Source organism: Mirounga leonina, unplaced genomic scaffold (assembly GCF_011800145.1).
Source record: "Mirounga leonina isolate KUSES-001 unplaced genomic scaffold, KU_Mleo_1.0 Mir_151, whole genome shotgun sequence".
Classification (NCBI taxonomy): Eukaryota; Metazoa; Chordata; class Mammalia; order Carnivora; family Phocidae; genus Mirounga; species Mirounga leonina.
Genome location: NW_023270377.1, coordinates 15,857,188 through 15,879,975, shown reverse-complemented (window position 1 = coordinate 15,879,975; position 22,788 = coordinate 15,857,188). Strand labels below are relative to the sequence as shown.

At 42.0% G+C, this 22,788-nt stretch overlaps 1 protein-coding gene across 9 annotated transcripts in view; it reads right to left on the bottom strand.

The window, feature by feature from the left end:
- The window catches only part of EPHA4 (EPH receptor A4), a 143,734-nt gene that overhangs the window by 50,341 nt on the left and 70,605 nt on the right, over positions 1 to 22,788 (bottom strand). For all 9 annotated transcript variants that reach the window (XM_035007034.1, XM_035007032.1, XM_035007033.1 and 6 more), the window contains exon 5: positions 10,757 to 11,095. In XM_035007034.1, the coding sequence (XP_034862925.1) occupies positions 10,757 to 11,095 (339 nt within the window). The remainder of the gene's footprint in view (positions 1 to 10,756; positions 11,096 to 22,788) is intronic.

Genomic DNA, 22,788 nt, shown 5'->3' with positions numbered 1-22,788 from the left:
CTTTGATATTGCACAAAGATTCGTTAAATCTATCACCAGCCTCTCACAGCCACACCTGAATTCGAGGACTACTCAGCACTGGTGTCTGCAATGAGGGAAGTGAACACAATTTACGCTTTTTAAGTTCTATGACCTGTGCTCTGGTTTCAAGACACTAATTTCCATAGGCTGATATTCTGCCATATTTGTACTCCCTGCTTTCAGCGGAAAACAAGGCAACAAGAATCCCGATTATATACTGTAATGATAATCACGCCCCTATTTTAAAATGGGGAGAAACGAGATGATGTTAGCTTCAAGAATTCCCAAGCCTCCCAAAGCATCCTCCTAGAAAGATTCTTAAAATCGTGCTCTCCTAGAGCCCTGCAGGATTTAGTGGGTTTCAGTGCAGACAAGAGCAACAACTCTTAAGATCATCTAAAATTTTCAGATGGAAAAAAAAAAGTCTTTGATTATCTTGTAAAGTGGAAAGGAACACTTGGTCAAGTTTAGCTACATATTCAAAATCCCTCACCCATCTATACACATGTGCCCCTGGCTTTGATAAAGGAAGATGGAGGAAGCTGTGCTCTCTTGCCCATCTTTACACTTTCTGTGCTCAAAATACACACTTATTATGCAAAAAAAAAAAAAAAAAAAAATTAGGGTTGAGTCAAGAGGCAGATTTACAGCTTGCAGTATGTTATCTAGACAGGTGCAACTCTCCGGGGAGCCATTGAGAGGTTGCCCCTCTCAGTGTTTGTGCTAATGGATGTATCTTACCCAAGCTCCTTCTATACAGTGAACCTGTCGGTGGCAGGCCCCTATTTAATACCCACTGAGAAGCTGAAGCTATGTATTTGTCTTGTTTGTATGCACACATCACCGTCAGAAGGTTCCGAGATAAGGATTTTTTAAAATAAATCATCTACCCCACCGCCTCCATTAAAGAGGTCTTTTTGACAGTGAGACCAAACTGCCTGAGAAATTCATAGACAGAGGTTCTCAATGGAAGGTGCCAGGCAAAAAGGAGTGGCCCAGTCTTCCCTTCTTCCCTCTCCCTGTCCTTGGAAGAGTGATTGCAAAATAGAACACATATTTCAAATCATTGTCATTTTACCCATAAGGTATTTTAGATAGTTTATGTTTTGGAAAGTAGCCCTTGTGCTTTGTCATAAAATAAAATAAAATAAAATAAGATAAAATAAAATAAGATAAGATAAAATAAAATAGTATAAAAGATGGTTCAGGAGAGCCACAAAGAGTCCCTTTAGAATGAGCTGACCAATTTATCAGAATAGAGGAAGAAGGAATTTAATGTAAGATTTGTTTCTTCAGGGCTGTGCCCTAATTGATGGCCATTTTGCTGACAATTCAGCCAAATACCCACCGCACTCCGGGTACCCACCTTCCCATGTGAGACCAAATCATTAGTGACATTTTCCAATGAAGCCATGGTGTTCACTAGGCAGGCGACCACACGGATATCTGGCACCACCTTTCTTTTCTGTTATTGTAGTTCTGGGGTAGCCTATGGAATCTTTTTCATTTTTCTGGCACAGGCAAAGGAAAAAAAAGCATGTCTGTGTGTGGGGGTGGGGGGTGAGGGCAAAAGGTGGACACTGGGGGAAGACATTAAAAGAGCTATTTTTAATACTGATGGCTAGAGCTTAGGCTTGCTTATCTTGACAATTAAAATGTAAAACCTAAAAAAAAAAAAAAAATCCTCACAAGTCTTTACCTGAAGACAACATATGGAATGCTCTCTGACTGTATACCCACATGAAAACAGCACGCAGACGTTAGCAGGCAGAGAAGGCTCTGTTCGGTGGGCATGACATGCACACGCATTTTAATGAGTCCCTGTAGATTTAAGATCTCTCAGTGCAGGATTAGTCCTGCAGCACAGCTCTTGGTTTTCCTGGTGTTCAAAGGAAAAAACTCTTTAAAGGCATTAGTATGGGTTAATGGGAGGTTTGATAAAGTTTCTCTGGATCTTTTTATTAATGCTCAGTGCAAACTATCTCCAGAGTCTCTCCTGGGCTCCTCTGAGGAGGTAGTCATTTAGCCAGTTGGAGTGATAACTGGTCAAGGTGGAAGCCCATCTAAAACCTTTGCTAGTCCTGCACTGTTCATTTCTCATCTCCGCCCGGCACTTATTTTTCGAATCTCTTGATGGCTTCTCCAGAGGGTGGAAAGTCAGTGTTCGTGTTTGAAGTAACGAGCACAGAAATAGACTGTGAAGTGTTTGGGGTGAAAGCTGGTGAATGAATTTCCCTTCTCACCAAAAAAATAAGTGTATATGAATATGTACATTTATGTAAGAATAAAGGGATAGGAGTGGGAAAACAGTGTCCTCAGTCTTGGGTATAAATAAAACTTTTATTTTCTTGGATGGAAAAACAGTTGACTGTTGAACAGCATGGGTCTGAACTGGGCAGGTTCATTTATATGTGGTTTTTTCTCCAATACAATACTGTACTGTAAATGTATCTTCTCTTCCTTACGAATCCCTTAATAACATTTACTTTTCTGTAGCTTCCTTTATTGTAAGAATACAGTATTTAATATACATAACATAAAAAGTATGTGTTAGGCGCCTGGGTGGCTCAGTCGGTTAAGCGTCTGCCTTCAGCTCAGGTCATGATATCAGGGTCCTGTGATCGAGTCCCACATCGGGCTCCCTGCTCAGCAGGGAGTCTGTTTCTCCCTCTGCCTCTACCCCTCCCCTGGCTAATGCTCTCCTGCTCTCTCGCTTGGTCTCTCTCTCTCTCAAATAAATAAATAAAATCTTTAAAAAAAAAAAGTATGTGTTAATCGATTGTTTATGTTATCGGTAAGGCTTCTGGTAACAGCAGGCTATTAGAGTTTTGGGGCATCAAAAGTTATACGTGGATTTTTGACAGTACAGGGTAGGTGCCCTTAACCCCTGCATTGTTCCAGGGTCAGTTGTATTAACATCTTTTAAAAAATGCAAAGCAATTTTTCTCTATATACAATAATTACTAGTATGCTCTATACACACTATTTGTCCAGGCGACTCAGTCAGCCTTGAAGCTGGATAATTTAGTAGGTTCTTCTATTTTTTTCTCCTCCCTAGGACTTGTGGCACCCACCCTGAATACAAATTCATGGACCCCAGTGCCACACCCAAGAGGCTGTGTAGCATTGTACATCTCCCAGTTTATTTTATTCTTAATTATGATCATAATTAGTGAGTACACTTAATAATTACAGAGGTGGCAACGATATTCAATAGACATGAAATTATTTTATGTATAACGTTAGAATCAAGAGACTATTCCCTTTAAAAAAAAAAAACTGTACTCCATGTTTTTAAATGTACATTTCTTAGGCATTATGAACTAAACCAGGAGCCCAGAACTGGATCAGGGCTGTTAATGAGAATATTGCCGCCTGGCTTCTCTGAAGCCCATTGTGTGCTCGTTTGGGCCTCTAATTACTCAGGCACAGGAAGGACTCTCTAACCAGCTTCCACCGAGGGATACTAATGATCACATATCAACCACTGGGGATGCGTGAAAAGCGTCCCAGCAAAATCTCTTGACGCGGTCGTCCTACAATTTGCTTAAAGATTTTTTAAATGTGTCTTTAGAAACATCTCTGACTTACATTCAACCAGTTTCATCATGTGTCTTCCCTTTAACTTTCTTAGGAGTAAGAAAAATACATGATTTACTTGCGATCAAGGGCAAACAAGAAATCATCTGAGTGAGGGGATAATGTCAAAGAGCAGTGCCTACGATTATTTAAGAAGAAAATTGCTGGGGCGCCTGGGTGGCTCAGTTGGTTAAGCGACTGCCTTCGGCTCAGGTCATGATCCTGGAGTCCCTGGATCGAGTCCCGCATCGGACTCCCTGCTCAGCGGGGAGTCTGCTTCTCCCTCTGACCCTCCCGACCCTCCCGACCCTCCCCCCTCTCATGTGCTCTCTCTCTCAGTCTCTCTCTCTCTCAAATAAATAAATAAAATCTTTAAAAAAAAAAAAAAGAAGAAGAAAATTGCTGCCAGAGTCAAGCCAGCCTACAATACTGCTCAGAATGCACGTTTTCAAGAGAACTGAATGCTGCCTTATCAGAACACTCAAGCACGTTCAATGTTATATTTAAACCTGAGTGTCGCTGGGAAAAGATCTGTGGTACAAGACAGCGAAGGCATGCTTGAAATTCGACTTGATTCCCTGAAATCGTGTCTATGTAGCCAAAACCTCTAAAAAAGCTGTCTTGCCAAATATTAAAATTGTTTCGAGGGGCACGCAGGTGGTTCAGTCGGTTAAGCGTTTGCCTGCCTTCAGCTCAGGTCCTGATCTCAGGGTCCTGGGATCGAGTCCCGCATCGGGCTCCTTGCTCAGCAGGGAGTCTGCTTCTCCCTCTCCCTCTGTCGCTCCCCCTGCTTGTGTTCTCTCTCTCGGTCAAATAAATAAATCAAATCTTTGAAAAAAAATAAAATAAAATAAAGTCATTCCAAATGTGACATTTAGCTAAATGTTAGTCCACCACAACCTTGGCCAGGGTGGTTTCTGACAAATGACCCCAGCAGCTCAGCATCTTTTCAACCTCCTTTCTGACTGTGTTCTTTCTCAATTTAGTACTCCAGAGCAGGGATCGGCAAACATTTTCCACAAGGATTGAGACGGTTAGTATGTTCGCCGTGGAGGACATTCACTCTCTAAGCTACTCCACTCTGCTGCTGTCCCCGTGGAAGCAGTCTCAGATGATACACCGACCAAGGAGTAGGGCTTCGTTCCTGTAAAACTTCTCCAAGGACACTGAAAATTGAATTTTCTGTAATTTCCAAATGGTGCAAAATATCATTCTTCTTTGGGTTATCTTCAACCCTTTTGAAATAGAGAAACCATTTTTAGTGGGTTATACCCCACCTGGGAGAGGATCAAGATTTGGCTCCTGGGTTATAGTTTGCCAACCTCTGTACCAGGGCACTAACAGAAGTCAGACATTTGTGCTTTAAAAGTATCAACAGAGCTTCCCCGCTGGCTCCCCTTCCTTTTCAAGTTTACAGAAAAGCCTGAGTTCTGGTCACATCTTATTTGGGTATAATGGGTAATATTCCATTACCATTCTCAAAATCACCAGGACGGTGCTTTCTGCCTGTTAATTTGATCACGAACCACACTTGAGGCCATGTTGGTACTGCCTGTCACATTTAGCTATGGTTAGGACCACTCCAGGATGACCTTGCTCTTCAAGGTCTTTCACCCCAGGCCAAACTGGACCCCCAGACTTCTCTACCTTCTTCCTGTTCCTTTCCACCCTTAGGTGTAATTACATGAGAGCCCCATTACCTGACAACTGCATTCATTTCAATCTAATCAGAGGCAGAATTTAAAGAAGTTTGCCCAGGCCCTTTCTGAAGCTTTCTTCTTCATTTGATATTTATAATTTTGTAGGATTTTTCTTGAAATCACACAAAAATTGTCTAAGCTTCAGACCCCACAAAATCTGGTGCCACTATGCCTCGAGCACATTACCTAACTCAATTGCTCTAAGATGTTTCCCCTTCTCCCACCGTCTCCCTGAAGCTTTCCCCTTACCATGTAGACGACAGGTAGCAATTATACCCAGTGGGGATGAGAATTCCCACTGTTCTCCATTATCCTACTCAAATAACATAATACGTCTAATTAAAAGATGACAGAGAAAGAGAGAAAGGGAACCTACCAGTTGAGTAATAAAAGACAGCCTGCCTCTTGCACTTAGTTATTTTCTTTTCTTTACTCATTATTTTGGTTTTATTAAATTTATCGCTACTTGAGAAAGAGTCTGGTGATTGTTTTTACTATAAATAAATGTGTTAATCGACAAACAGCTATTGAATCTCTACTATGGACTGTACAGTGACATTTCATCAAGGTGTCCTGTCACTTTACCGTTGATGTAGTATTTCCTTTCAGTCTTAATTGTCCATCCTAGAGAACAAGGCCAGTCTAACAAGCAACACCAGTTCACGCGATGACAAAACAACTGGGATTCTTCACAAGAGGTCCCAAAGGGCCATTTATAACTGCCTATCCTCTAAGAGCAGTGTAGGGAGCATTCTGTTCCCAGTATGGAGCCACAGAACCAAGCAAAGGCAGGATCTTGATGGAACACTAGGAAGGTCGGCATTTCTGTGAAGTCATGAAATCTGTTTTGCAAACGTATCACTAGAGCAGAGTTGCTCAATCTTGGCACTGTGGCCATTTCAAACCAGATGATTCTTTGTTGTGGGGGCTGTCCTGTGTGTGATAGGATGGTTAGCAGCATCCCTGGCTTTCACCCACTAGATGTAATAGCGCTCCCAACTGAGATAACCAAAAATATCTCCAGACATTGACAAATGTCCAGGGAGGCATGCTGAACAACTAACTATACCCGAGATGCAGCTAGCTTACTGTTTCACCTTTCCAAGGAAATAACTTGGTAGGTGTGGGCTTGGAGGGGTAGAGAGGAGGCAGCATTCGGGTGCGTTCTGCTAATTCTGTGGGAGCATTTATCGGAATTTTTCCCATCCTCGAAATTGCCGTTAGAGCCCATTTCTGAACATCCTGTGGAAACAAGCGCTACTTCTTCATGCTCATAGCTCACGACTATATTCTTGGAATTACAGATTTTTAGAATTAGAAAAGATCTTAGAGATCAGCTAGGTTCAAATGATTATGTAATCCACCAAATATCTAACTCCTCCAAACTCCGTGCGTTACAGATGTTTGTCACTAGGACACTGCAGCTGTCCAAGAGAGATCACCAGATGCCATTTCATTGTCAAGTATCCAGAATAGGATCTCATGCAAAATAAAAATCAAAAGTGTGATCACTGGGCACCTGGCTGGTTCAGTCTGTAGAGCATGTGACTCTCGATCTAGGGGTCATGAGTTTGAGCCCCACGTTGGGTGTAGAGTTTAGGTACGTAGGTACATACGTACATACATACACACATACATACATGTGTAATCGTCATCCCAGGTGCAGTTCAGAGTTAGTAGGGAATACAATCCGTGGCAGTTCATAATGATTTAAAACAAACCAAACAACCTCGAGTGTGATTCGGCCCCAGAGCTGGAAGACAGGGGTAGGGGACTTGGGGGTGGGAAACATGCAAACTGGCTCTGTGATATTAAGATGTACTGCTGGCTGCCATCTCAGCATTTTTAGCAAAACTATTCACAGTTCTGTTGCTTGGCCAGGAAAACCTTGTTTCATTTATACAGCATCTCCCTGTCCCAGTGACACATCCTGTATTCATTTGCCCGAGATGGTCCACTTAAGTAAAAGTAAACCAAAGAAAAGCCATTTAGAAAACAAATCACCCGGCAGTCTGCTTATTCATTTTTCATAAACATCAGAACCATCTCCTCCTAAACAAAAAACACAAGAGTCGCTGGAGGATGCCAGACGGGGGAGGGGAAACATAAGTCTCTTGAGGAAGCTCTCTTTGCTCCTTTTGGAAGGTAACGCAGGAAAAGTGACAGGGTAGGGAAGAATTGCCTTTTCCTCGTCTGCTCTTTTCCCAAGGTGACTTCTGTGGAGCTTCCCACCCTCACCCGCTTCCCACTGCTCCTTCCCACTCTTGGCATAGAGGTGGGGCACTGGGGTGGAGGTGGGAGCAGTCCTATGCCTTCTCTGCTCTCCACACCTGCAGACCTATCCAGGGTGAACAACTTCCGTAGCCCAGGCTTTATCCTTGCGGGAAGCCTGCAGTCAGCCAGCGGAGCTAGTCTCTGGGTGACAACGGCAAGTGTGATTAGAGACGGCCCTTTTGGCCACAGAAATAAAGCTCACATCCTTCAATCAGATGGTCAGCAATAAAGCTGACATCCTGAGTTCCCTTTGTCTTGGCTCCACTGTCAATTGGGTTTGAAGTGGGAGTGGGAGGAAAAGCATGATATTTACCTCAACAGTAAGATTTGGGTTAGAATGGTTTAAATAACCATGTGAGAACACCGGCCCATTCACACCACATTCCACAGCCCAATGATCAAAGCCTCGTCAAACATCCATTTCCGCGCCCAGATACTCGACGTTTGGTTTCACCAACGGGGAGCATGCCAAGCTGAACACAGGGATGCTACTAATTATCCAATCATTGTAAAAGAAAGTAACTTTGTCCTTTCAGGGCCAGGGAGGAGGGTGCTCCCTGGTTTCAGGTAGTGTGGCCCAGACATCAGCTTGGGTGAGTCAGGTCACCTTCACGAACCTGTTCAGCCATGAGAGTCTCAGAGGTGGTGGTGATAAACCCAGGTATCCCAGGAGGGTTCGTGTCTATTTGTTAAGTAAGTTACTGATGAGAGAAAGAACCCTGTGAAAACAGGGCAAAACCAGACAGCCATGAAACGGTGGCTTTTAGGTGGTAATGATAACAATCATTTATTCCATGTATTCCTTCCAGAGTGAGCCATATGTCTACAGGTGTTCCTAAGGAATTCAGTTTAATGAAATGATAGGAACGACTTCAATTAGAATGTAATTGTGTGTGTGTAAATATGCTTAGGGGAGCTTTGATAGAGTTTATGGTTGCTACATTCACCCAGAATTTTGGCCTACATTATTAATTTGCCCTACCATGAAGAAAGGGTTTGTTCATCAAAGATAAACTATTCCGCTGGTATTGAATTAGGGAACTCCAAATCATAGGATAACGAGGCAGTGCTATGCCCGTACACAACTCTCTGCTGAGCAAAAGCTTTCTGGCTGGCCACATAGGAGGTCTCCTTATTGAAAGATTTATTTTTAATTTTGAGCAGCTTCCCAGCATTACCCACCCTTCATGAAAATTAAAATAGGGAGCTGGAATTTTGTCCTGTTCAGCAAACCTCCTGGCAGGGCTGCTTGCCATGGCAGAGAAAACCTCATTGTGTCAGAGGAATGCCCCCATCCACCTTTCTGTTAGAGCTCAAAGAATCACACCTACATTTTTAATAGTACTTGGACTTTTTCCCTCTCCTAACGTTTTTGCGCCTTTTCTTCTTTTGAGGATTTTTTTAGCCTGTCTTCTTTGGGCTCCTTGGGCCTTCTGGCCTGGTAGGAGCTGACATAATCCCTTGGCTCGAATTCTTACGTATATAGTCATAGCCATTCCTACCCCCAAATCTGGGGGAGCCAAGCCTGTCCTCAGCATGTTTCCCAGAGGCTATTCTCTACCAAAGAGAATGACTTCATCTTGTACAGCCTCAAAAGGTCCCTTCCTACTTTTAAATCAGTTAAGAACACGAAGTAGTGATGTGTCTGAGGATAAGTACATCAGGCTGAACCTAAGAATATTGACTGAATCATAAACCAGATTCCCCAGCAGGTGCAGAAAAAGCTGGCAAAGGCAGAGTACTTGGTGATGCTATCAGAACCTCCTAAATCATACTGGTCTTTGTAGAAAAATAAAACCGATTACCATGAACGGTGCTCACCACCTATAAGTGCAGAAATAAAAGACAAAAGCATAACCAGATGCTCCGTTCATGCCGCGTATTTTAAAAGATGTCGCATTTTTATAGCTGAAGCTGCCTTCCAGTCACATTTGCCATTCTCGCTCCAGTTTAAAATCTCACCCATGTCATAATTTTGTATTTATTCTAGAGAGTTCAGGGCAAAGCGGAAAAATAATGACTTTGGATTGGGACACTGGAATACTTTCCACTATAGGATCAATTAATATGGATATATTTAACTATGGAGTGCACTTACTGAAACATTCATTTAAGAGAGAAGTGCAGTAAGAGGGGACAGGGCTGAGGGCAATTTATAATCCTTTTCCGGCGAAATTTGTTGTTCTTAAGAGCCTCATGAAAGAGTACACCACAGTTCTTTTCTCCTACTCCCCTTTAACTCGACAGAAATAAATAACAGGGAGCCAGCAATGTGAGGCAGAGATCCAGGATGGAAAATGAGCTCGAGAAAGCGTGGAAACGTTTTCAGGGGAGGACCTGGAATGAGGGGGTCAGGAGCTGGACCCTAGAACTGCAGATTGTGATTTGAACTTTGAAATATCTGATATCCAAGACTTTGTTAACAATCCTGCAACTAACTCAGCATAAACTCTTCATGAACAGAGAATGTTTTCAAGTCTAGGGAATTAGAAGAGGAAAGCAATGCCGGAAATGGGGTAAATTAACTCTCCTCTCCCACGTGTCAGTTATGGATTCAACTATGAAAGTGGCTGTAAAACCAGTATATGTTTTCAGGAAAATGTTGTCAAACTGCACAGAACACCCATTAAACTATTCATCGTTCCCAGATTTACATGATGATGGTAGCAGAGGTCATTTTTTAAATTCTAAAATACCAAACAAGATCAAAATGATAGCCACCAATGCTTTGGTTGGAAAAGGTAGCAAATGCCGATATAGCACTCTGCGTTGGTAAAAATCAATTTTACAATTCAAGATAATCTGTCAAATGCTCTGATGTCCAACCACGGACCTTGTGATTAAAATGGCTGACATGAATCCCTTACAAGAGAAGTCCAACATGGAGTGACCCAGCTCACTAGACTGCCGTCTCCTTCCAATCAGACACTGTCTTCTAATCTCACTGAATCACTACCATTTAGTATAGGTCATGCTATGCAGTTGGTGTCCAAAAAAATATTTGCTGAGCAAATGCACGTTCTTCGAAGTATCTTTTGTATTACAAAGCAGCTCACAGGTTTATAATTAGATCCATGTGGTTCTACTTCAACTGTAGAACTTTAATATCATTCATGGATACCAACATAAGCCCTCTCTCTCTCTAGATTCATATCATACAACAAAGAAGATCCAATTCCTACCTGCTTGGTTGGTTGTCACAGTGACGGACACGGATTGGTCCGGGCTGGGGTTATACTTGGACACTCCATTCACCGCCCAGATTTCAAATGTGTAATTGGTGTGAGCCAGGAGGTCAGTGATGGAAACTTTGGTGGTCTTCAGGCCATTCTGCTGTGGGGTATAGTGGACCCCACTTCCACAGGGTCGGCACTTGCTGAAATCACCAGCTCCGCATTTCTTGCACACCACATTGTAGGAAATATCCTGGCGGCCACCTGTGTTCTGGGGACTGCTCCATTCCAAGTTCACTGAAGTCTCATTGACATTAGAGATCAAGTTGAGGGGAGCAGACGGTGGGCCTAGAAAAAGAAAAAAAAAAAAAATTCACGCACACATTATCACACCAAGAACTCAAACTATCCTTTTGGAATTGCTCAGAATTTATATTATTCTCTGCAGCTATAGGAGGTAAGGTGTGGGCCCATGTGGCAAAGAAAGCAGAAAGCGGATCAGGCCAGCAAAAACAGATCTTTTAAAAGAACCACATGAAAGAAGGCTGCCTGTATGTCATTCTCAATCCTGGGCAAACAACAGCAGCGCTGACTGCCACTTGGGGATGTCGTGCATCTCGACATCAAATGGGCTTCGAGTGCGGGCCTCTCTCTGAAGCAGCAGGAAAATACCAGAACTTATCTGGTTTTTATCTCATTATCTGAAAACAGGCATATGAATGTGATTCTAGTTCCCAGGGCCAAGGTGGGAGGGACTCTGCTAAAGTAATAGTTATCCACCACCTTTGAAGCTACATCACGGTTCCCAAGTACAGCATGTCCTCAAGATGGAAGAAAATTAGCCGAATTGTATAGATATGCCTCTTCGGTTCAACACAGTGGTTGAGAGCTCAGTTCTCTATACGTAATTCGTAGGAACTGGTGTGACCTGGTTGCAGAGATGTCAAAGATAAAGTTGTTGGGAGATCTCAACTTGAGGCAGAGATTGCGCAAAGGCTCCCAGGCCCTGCGTCCTGCCCTTCAGCGACCCACGGCTGCACAGGGCCCTTTGAAGCAAACTCCTTCCCACCGACAGCAAAGTGTTTATGAAACACAAATGGTGCTGGTGGCTGTTTCGAAAACAGAACTGACTGCAAACAACATAGTGGTTGGTTTTAAAGATAGTAGTAAAAAAAAAAAAAAAAATAGAGATCCATGCTGAACCCTCTTGCTTCTTGCTGTAGATTCGTCTTCACATGCCAAGAAGCTGTTAACATGCACTGCCTTCAAGGAGAAGAATCGGGGTGGGAGAAGGGGGGGAATGTTCCTGGTCTGAGCCACTTCCAAAGGTTGAAAAGACACCTGCCACACTTTAATGAAAAATACCTACTCAATGGAACACATGGAAAGTCCTCTTTTTTCCTTCCTCTTTCCCATTTCGGTCTTGCAAGGAAAGGACCAGTGAGTTTTAATGAAAATTTGAGGTTTCTTGCTCACTGTATTTATTCTATTTCTAATTTACTTGCACTGACTGCTTTGAGGGAAATGGTTTGTGTTCGTCAGGAAAAGGAAGTTACGGGAGGCCTGTATGAACTAGGAAGAAGCTTTAGCTAGTCAACCATAATGGAATGTGTTGTTCCAAAGTAGCCATTGAGTGGGAATTGAAAGAGGTAACCTATTAATCAGGAGTCATACTCAATATTTATTACTTAGCTCACGCTGATGAATGGCTGAAGGATTTTGGTGGTAACGCCGAATAAGGGTAATCCACCCTCCGTTTCTCTTCATAAAGCTTACTTGAAGACTCTCACAAAGCAAGCAGGAACTCCCAATCTCCCCTTGAGACTAATTACCAACAACCTCTCTTAGTTTTGAGATCTGCTCCCCGTCAGTGTTGTAAAATATGTGTTTAAAAGTAAGACTACCCCACAGAAGTCTGCAGGAAAAAAAATGCAAATTTCTTTCTTCTTTAGATTTCAAATTTATAGCTATGGTCCTTAATGCATTGACTGGACTATAATAAAGATAAATAAATGGTTTCTGAATAAACGAACACAGTTATTTAAAATCACAGGGTCCTAGAGACAGATTGGATGTTAAAGATCATTTGGTCAAATAACCTCATTTTAAAGATGAAGGAACTGAGATACAGTAAGTGGATCTGCTAATAGTGAAATTTCATGCAATTTAACTAGTGACAAAATCAGATTAAAATCCAAGAGTACTAACTCCCACTCTGGGGTTATTTCCACTCCCTTATGGGGCCCCCCATCAAAGGTATAATAACAACAAAATCAGTAGTTTCAGCCAAAGTTTGAGACGTAAAGGTAGGAAAAGGGAAGGCGTGTTTTCAATCCTGCTCAAATTCTAGAGCTGCTCGCCACCACGGTGAAATCCATTAGTAGTCTGCCGCTAAAGCTGACCACAGCATGGTTTATAAAATGGGTCAGCCACTGGTTCTTATTTTGCTGTGACTTCCAGGGTTAAATACGAGTGACTCTTAAATCCATTAACCTCCTTGCCAAGGTTCCTGGTCCACTTTCACATGGGAAAATGTGACACAATGAATCAAGCAATGCAGAAGCAAAAAGTCAGTAATTAGTATGTAGGACAGGGCATGGCAGTGTCTAAACAGAGAAGAAATGGAGCAGAAAAGGAAATGGTCACAGGACTCAGAGATAGAACACTGCCCCGTGGAGAGGGTGGGGGGCCGGGGGTGGGTGGGGAGAGATGCTGCAGGATTTCAAAATGGAGTGCTGGACCAAAACAAGTGGTAGTCTGCAACAGCCTTCTTCCTTTGGACAATGATTCTTAAAGAAGACCCTGCGGTAGATGCTAAAAGGAAGACAGGACAGGATGCGGCAAGTTCAAATTCAGGGATGCCTCCGTGAGTGGTTTGGTGAATTGCACCGCACATGTTTTATGTGTTGCTGCCATAGGGAGTGATGTTACCTGGGCTTCAAAACTGGACAAAAGCAGAGTTTTGTTTTGTGGGTTTTTGTGCAGGACAGGGGAGCGGAGGTAAAAATGCCCACCCAGGACGATTATAACGGCGTTCTGCAAAGGCCTAGGAAAAAGCTCAAGCTTTATACATTAAAATCCTAATGGTGGATTAGGTTTGCAGGATCGTGGTTTTCTTTCTTTTTCTTTTTTTTTAAACTTGTGTCAATTAAAAGATGGTAAGTATATTTCCATTTATAAGGAGGGGCCATCTTTTCCTCAGAAAAGACAGTAATCTCAAGACAAGGAAAATACACACTTTAATACAGCCAAAAGTCCAGCCAGACCCAGCAGTCATACTTAATATAATAGAAGCACCTTAAAACCATTACCTGTAGAAATGGCTAGCAGGAAAAGAAAAGAGTGTTTGCATAATGTGGGCTCTCTCAGTAAATACAAGGAATCCAGGAGGGAAAAACTTAACTCTCCGACTATCCTGTCTTTTGTTTACATAAGTAGTGTATCTGGATATTTGGGAACAAGTAAATTTCTGACAAGTGATTGTGCCTTTCTCATCAGAAATCTGTCCACCTGCAAGTAAGTCTCCAATTACAAATACGAGATCTAGAACAAAATGGGATAACCATACCATTTGTTTAATCTTCTAGTCACCATATTGAGATCATATCTACTGAGCATACAGCGTCAGGGAGCTTACAGGTCGTGTGCATGGCAGGATTCTGTCCTTCCCCAAACTCCTCACTACTAGCCCATATATAGGACTGGCAGCAATCCTGCTTATGGTATTGCTCCACATTTCAGGTCACCTTTATTTCTATGTCTTACTCTGTTCGGAACATGCAATGGGGTCTTGCTATTCAGACATACACTGCTTATCTGTATCTATCACCGGGTCTATCTGCGCCTCAAAAGGGTTGATATTTTCATCATTTCCCAGTGTCTCCCCTGATTCCCCGTTCAGAGCAAGCTCAACAAATGTTTGAGGCGTCGACAAATGAATGAATGACTAGACAGAAAACTAACAGAGTCCTCTAATGCATCTGAGGCCCACTACCTATGGTGTGTAAATTAATACAGCCTTCCCTGAACTAAAGCTGGAATGGTCAGTTTTTCCCATAGAGACTCGTTAGCATTAAGCCCTGTAAAGGAGTATCTCGATGTATCCAGTTTAATTCAAGTTCCCCTTTTCTAGAATTTAAAAATACTTTGGAAAAAGTCAATAGGGCTGTATATCATATCTTAGTGGTTACTCCTGTTGGGAGGGACTTACGGATTCTTTCGTTTATTCAACAGGCACTTACTGAGTATTTGTCACCTGCTCTAGAAGATGGAGAGAAAAAGAAATCTGATTCATTTTGATGCTTTCCTGGATAAGCGAAGGAGGAGAAGGCAGGGAAGGAAAAGGCTAAAGGAAGCTAAATATGGTGAGCACAGGAGGTGTAGAGCAGGCTCTCTGCTCGCTCTCATCATTTTTATAGCTCCATTACCAGCCAGTGTGGCTGGAGCGCTAAACGTGGGCATCATGGGGTGCCTGGCTGGCTCAGTTGGTAGAGCGTGCAAGTCCTGATCCCAGGGTTCGAGCCCCACGTTGGTGTCGAGATTCCTTAAAAATAAAATCTTAAAGGGACGCGTGGGTGGCTCAGTTGGTTGGGCGTCTGTCTTCAGCTCGGGTCATGATACCGGGGTGCTGGGATCGAGCCCCGCATCGGGCTCCCTACCCGGCAAGGAGTCTGCTCCTCCCTTTCACTCTGCCCCTCCCCCCCATTTGTGCTCCCTCTCTCTTTCAAATAAATAAATAAAATCTTTAAAAATTTAAAAAATAAAATCTTAATAAATAAATAAAATTTAAAAAAATATGGGCTCCATCTCAAAAGTTTTGTTAATTTAGTATTGGTTGTTAATGACTTTCTTTCCCCATCTTGGTTCCAGGTGATGGTTTATTCAGGTTTGAAGCTATGGAAAACTTCGTATCTGAAGAAAAGTTAATTTTCACATTTTCAAAAGGCAGGCTGGTATTTTCCTTATTAACCTTTGTAGAACCACAGTCTTCCTTCACATTTTATTTTTACCATCAAAATTAAGACATTTTTAAATACAAATCAATCAAATGCTGAAGTGTAGGTAAGGAGAAAGAAAGATCTTTCCTTTCCTTTATTTTTTTTTTTTTTACTTCCTTGGAATTCACATATTAAAATCCCTCTCTGCCTCCAAGAATGGGGCTAGGATGTTAAACTCTTCTAAATTTCTCACTTTTAGAATGCCCTTCACATTTGAAATATAATTTAGTGGCATAGATAGTAATAGCTCTGCTCCCAGAACCAAAAGTCAAATGCAATAATCCTTAACCTACAAGTCGTCTACAGCAGAATTCAACAAAATTTCCTCTGTGACGGGACCGATAGAGAGTCAATATTTCAGGCCTTATGTGCCACACATTCTCTGCAGCCACTATTCTACTCTTCACGGTACCGCGAACGAAGCAAGCGACAGCATAGAAACAAATGGATGTGCCTGTGTCATCAGGAACAACGTACTGGCCCCTCAAAAAGATGCTCAGAGGAAGCCTCAAAATTTGGCACATGAATTCTAGGGACTTCCAGCACACCCCGAACCTATCTAGACAGCTCGGGGTAAGGACCCCTGATTTACACCTTCATACAGCCCTGGCTTCTGAGGTGGAAATTACATCTACCTTCCCTGACTCAGGAAGAAATAAAATATGTGAAATATTATGGCCTATTTCTTGAGTTTCTCAGTGCTCTGAAAGAAATGGGCGCTGTATTCCTACCACTGTGGATAAATTGAATGAACATCCATTTGCTTCACTGGTGTGAAATGCTTTCTTTCTGGCACAGCAGGTTCTGGTGAAAGGTGCTACAATGGGTAATTATTATTTTCTGGTGGGATGTCAAGTTGCATTCAGTTGACAGGAGTCTGACAGTATGAAGTCCCAAAGAAGCTGTAGCCAAATTACAGCAAAAGCAAAGGACTATCATATCATATAATAAAATATCATATCATGTGATATCATAAAAGGAATCTTAATCTTCCTTAACTCATCATGTGCTCTCTTCTGGGAAAAGACAACCTTCCAGAAATAAAGCACACACTATCTGGAGAAGCTGAGTGAATGTGACATTTAAGAAGGGTGATATTCCAAGTATAAAAGAAAATTCCAGTAATTCTACAAATCTTAGTTCTTCCCTCCTGTGTATCAGACTAAAGTGTAATTCCTGAGTAGTTCAGAGAACACACTTACTGGCTTAAGTCAGGATTTAAAGTAGCCCCATGCAGGAGAACTGATGTTACCACAGCCACATGAAATCTGTATGAGCCTTACTTACATAATAACGTCATCGGAAAGGGACCAGCCAACACTGAACCTAAAGTCCTAAATGCCTCCGATGTGAAGGAGGAGTTTGGTATGAACCATTCCATGGAAAGTCAAGGTCAAATTAAGTGCTCCCTATGTACCCCACCCCCAACCCACAAGTCCGATTAAACGCATTTTTTTGTTCTTATAGAAAGCAACTGGAACTGCAGCAAAAATAGAAAGAAAAAGGTGGATGCTGTGCTCACTGCGGCTAGAAGTGGGTTCTGCTGAAGGGTTTAAATCCACATGGACACATGGTCTAATATGCCACATCAGCCTGAAATTGCTATTTCTTATAACAACCGTGAAAGTGCTAACAGACTCTAGAGCCTAGGGGAAAAAGAAATCAAGTTGAAAGTACCCATTATTGGGGCACCTGGGTGGCTCAGTCGGTTAAGCCTCTGACTCTTGATTTTGGCTCAGGTCATGATCTCAAGGTTGTGAGATGGAGCCCCGCGCGAGGCTCCACACTCAGCCCAGAGTCTGCTTGGGATTCTCTCTCTCTCCCTCTGCCCCTCCCTGCACTCACACAAGCTTTCTCTAAATAAATAAATAAATAAAATCTTTTTTAAAAATACCCATTTTTAGCACAACTCTAGACATGTTGCTCATAGATTTTAGACTTGGTAGCTCTGCCAGGAATTCTCTCCCCTGGCTTTCTCAATGGCTGCCTCCTTACTCCTCAGGGGTCTCAGCTCAGATCCTCCCTCCTCCCTCCTGACTACTCCATGCAAAGTGAAATGCTCCCTTTTCCCCTCATTGTGTGCTATCCCATCATCTTGTCTTTTTTCCTTCTTGTGAGAATTTTAAATCCTCTTATTTAGTACTTATATTCCCATTAGAACAGAAATATTTTTTTCTGGTTCAGGAGTGTAACCCTAGCCCTTAGGAAGATGCCAAATATACCGTAGATACCCAGTAAGTACCTGCTGGACAAATAAGCGAATTCATGAAGATTCCTTAACCCAGTGCAGCTCATTCCTCAGAAGCATCACCACCATAGCACTTGTGTATGTTGCGAAAGCATACTGCCCCCCCAAAAAAAGACAATCGCAGGTTAGAAGGTTGAAAAAATTCAAGTCTGCAGCCGAAGCAATGAGATAGTTGAGAGGCAGAGTAGCTGGGCTCCTGTCAAGAGGGGTTTCCAGAGCTCTCACAGACATTTAATATGTAACGGATTTTTAATCACCATTTTAAAATTCAATGCCTGAGCCATGAAATTAATTCTGGATGTGGAAAGTAACATTCCCCAAGAGCACGGGCAGAAACCTGACTCTTAAGTGGTCAATTTCTTCAACTGCGACTACTGTCACCCTACAAAAACACCAGGGCAACCAGGACAAGACAGATCTTCAGAGAAAGAGGGGCTGTGGGTCTCAAGTTCCACTTCATAAGGCTTCATTAATCATGTACAACTTTGGGATGGTCAATAATACTTCACTGCCTTTGCTGTAAAACCCTCCAACCCTCCAGATAAGCCTATGTTAATCTCTCTCCAGCTGAAAGACAGGCTCTAAGGCAGAGTCAATAGTTGGGGTGTGTACGTTTTGACAGAAATGAAGCCCACGCCTCCTCCCAGGATGGCTGTATATGTTACCGCCATTAATTGCTTTCTCTCTTCTTGCTGCTGTGGGTTAGTTTACATAAAGACTGCTGTTCAGGGACTCCCCTCCTGAGATCGATGGACGGTGCATAACCTTTGCTCATGGCAGTTTATGTGGTTTAATGATGAAGAGAGCCAAAGCATAACTGCCCATTATTTAAAAAACAAAACCATTTGGATGCATCAATCACTTATTCCTCCATGAAAAATTATTGGCTTCCTATCAAGGTAAGTTCTTGCTGTCATTTTGCCACCACCCTATTTTTCTGGTGCGTCTATTTTAACATCTTCCTCTCCAGGAACCTTTGTCCTTCCTGGGTTAATTGAGGTTTTGCTTTATTTATTTTAAGATGACTAGTTTATGGCTGAAGTACTTTCAAAAGTAAACTCCCAGTTAGCCATGAGGAAGCTATAACGTGAAAGACTGAGAAAAGTGATTTTTTTTTTTTTTCCAAAATGAACTTTAGAATTAGGTAGCCTGCGAATTAATTGACATTTCTTGCAAAGCGGTTTTTCGTACTTTATCTTATTTAATCCTCACAATAAAATCTGACAAACAGTATTTATTAGCCTCAGCCATCTGATGACCAAAATGGAGATAAGAAAACGTTAAGCAAAGTCGCCCAAATTAACACCACCCAGACGTGCAAAGCTATCACAATCCAAAGGAAAAAAAAAGAAAGCACAAGTACGAATTTTCTGTGGAACATTCCTCGCTTTCTCACTTCACCCCCGAGTAACATTTCTCCTAGCTTCCCTGTCCTTCATGCTGAAGTCTGCTGGCATTACTTCCTGGATGGTGCGCTTGCCTTAGATGAGTTATCTTCTCTCTCTGGTAACTTCTCGCTCTCTAAGTTCCACTGAAGAGGGTAATTAGGAGTTTCTGTTAAAGGCTCTTTCCCTGGGGGGAGGGGGAGAGGTCACAGGAGGGTGGGGGGGCAATCGTGTCTATGCAATGAGAGAGACTCCTCTCTCAGTCTTCTGCTGAGCTGTAGATAGAACAAGAGTCAACTCTGGGTGGAAAATCAAAATGCTGATAGCAAAGAAGGCAACCAGTGCTCACCCCAGGGGATCTCAGCAAAATGTGTAATTGACCCTGTTTCACAGAAGCATGCTGTGCACAACCACTGTATGACTTCCGTGAACAGTGTCAAAAATGTTACCCAGAAATGACAGTGCTGAGTTGATACCAAGCCACTCTTAATTATTCATGGTGGTGGGAAAATCGCAAGGGCCTGCCTAAACGGCACTGGCAGATTATTCAAGCCTTTCACGTGGGCATCCGTCAGTGTTCCTCAAACCTAGGGATTTGCCAGTTGAATCCACATGATACTATTAATCCCTATAAATGTCCACATTGCACTGTTGATCTGTATAAAATGAGAAGTAGGTTGGAGGGTAAAGAGAAGGCTAGAATAGTGTTGTTTTAAAACAAATAATTTGGGTGGCTCCGTCAGTTAAACAGCCGACTCTTGATTTTGGCTCAGATCACAGTCTCAGAGTCCCAGGATCGAACCCCATGTTAGCCCACTCAGCAGGAAGTCTGCTTGAGGTTCTCCCTCCCTCTCCCTCTGCTCCTTCCCCCACTTGTGCGTGCGCACGTTCTCTCTCCCTCTCAAATAAGTAAATAAACCTTTAAAAATAAATAAATAAAACAAATAATTCAATGAGATGATGCCTGATCCTTATTAAATGTCCTGAAGCTTTTTAAAAATTTTACAAAAAAACCAGATGGCAAGTGATCAGCCTGGGATCCATCCAGTCCCTTCCAGTAAGCATTATCTGGTGATCTTTTCCCCCTGTATCCCTTTGGACAAGAGTATGCACTTGAGTTCTCTAAAGGTGCTTTTTTTCTATTAGTCAAAATACTGAAAGGCAATCAGAAAGGAAGAGACAAGGATGTGGGTTACTCACTAGTTGATGTCAGACTGAACTATTGAGATCTAACCAAAGAAGCACCTAAAAAAATGGAACCTGTTGAGGACTGCATCTGAAACATCAAAACCTTTGATTGCTCTTATCTGTTTGGTACTGTCCAGGGGCAGGCATATTACTTGGCTTATCAAAGGATTACCAGGCAGGCAGCAAGACCATACATTCTGAACTAAAAACCCCATCACAGAATCTAGCAATGGGGGAGCTGGTGTCTCAATCTGAGTTTTTATCCCATGACAAATGGAATGTAGTATGAAACTGTATTCTCATATCACAAATTTGATAAATGATATGAAATAACAAATTGCCCTGTAAATCTTGGATCCAAAAATTTTCATAAAAATATGTTCACAAAAATGATTGATTAGATAGATGATAAAATGTGATATGGTTAAAGATCAACCAATGGATTAACAAAACTTCAGGAATCTTTGGCCTTTGTTCTCACTCTTGTACCAACTAGTCTTTCACTAGAGCTAACCACGCTCTCATTGATCAATTTCAATCCTCCCATCATTATACTATACATGGATACACGTCCTTCCTCCCATCATTATACCTTTCTTGATGGATACAGAGCGTCCTTCCTCCCATCATTATACTATTAGTTACTTGAAGCTCTAGAGCAAAGAGATATATGCTTTTGGGTGGGGAAAACAATGTAGTTGACTTGAAACCGAAGGCTACCTTTTATGCTATGGTTTATACATTAAAGACTCATGGCAGACATCCCTCCCAAAATCCCTTAGCCAGACTGTTAAGCATGTAAATCTTTGGTGCAGAGAATTGAATCGAACATCAGTGGCACCTTCAAGGGCTTGTTTGAAAATGGATGTGAGATTTCCAAAATGAAAGCACTTAAAAAAAAAAAAAAAAAAAGTATCTCGCTTCTCCTGACCTTGGAAACAAGTAAGGACGATGTTATTTTAATTTGCATTCAAATTTTAACAACACAGTCATACAACACCACTGGGATCCACATTGGGTTTCCACTGAAGATTGCTCATCATTTCATTATGGTTCATTATGTTGATAACTGTCAGAAAGCATTAGAAGTGAGGGCTTTGAGTAATAGAACTGAAATGGTAATTTTAAAACAATACACTTTCTGGAGGAAATACAGTGACGCACTAAATTTAATTAGAAAAGGCAAATGTAAAGACAAAGTAAGTGATGTTTGCTGTTTGGAGCTAAGCTATTTCAATTTCTTGATAACCCAAACCTGCAGAAAGCTTTTTCAAATCAGGACTTTTCGTCATAGATCTTGGTAAATGTGCCCTCATTAGCTCAAAGCTTCTCCGGTATGAATTGTCTTAAGAGCTGCAAATTTGGAATATTTTAGGCCATGCCTAAGTATCAATCAATCACTCTTTGTTTGTTTGGGACAGCTGACTGAATTATTCAAGGCCATTTACTTGGAGACAGAGTTGTGAAGGCCCTTCAAGCTGGCAATCTAAAACAACAATCCCTCATTTACGGAGCGCTCCAATCAGGAGGTTCTAAGAAGTTTCACCAAACAAGTTAAATAAGAAGTACCCAAAAGCACAGGACAGATTTCCAATTGAAAAATACAGAACACCATCCTGGTAATGGTGCTCAGAAGGAAAGGTGGCAAAATAACAAATTAGCTCTTTCTCTCTAGATATACAAAGCCAATTTACTTCTTCTATAAGGCATTTTTTCTTTTCTAGTGCACTCTGAAGCACAATAAGGGGTTAGAACATTTCCTTTAACTGTAATATCGGTTCCATCTACCGGTGGGGGGAGCGAAGACCTTTCTCACTATAACCAATGAACAAGCAACTCAATAACTAAAGTAATCAAAGTCTTCCTGCAAAGGAATGTGGCTGACTTCTCTCAACATTGCTGATGGTCAGACCCCGTTCCTGACTACCCAGAAAGGTAAGCAGAAGGTGAAGAGATCTGGAGGGGAGGGGCTGGGTCTCCGTAGAGCTAAAGGATGTTGATTTCATTAATGAAAATCACATTCGACTTCCTTCTAAGAAATGATTCATGACATAAAAATGCCTTCATCAGCTTAAACAGCATCCTTGTGTATAGAGAGGTCTCGGGGTCTGTGGCGCTGGTGGTGTCACAAAACTGTCACCTTTTTTTTTTTAAAGCATTCTTTTTTTTTTTTAAAGATTTTATTTATTTATTTGAGAGACAGAGAATGAGAGAGAGAGAGAG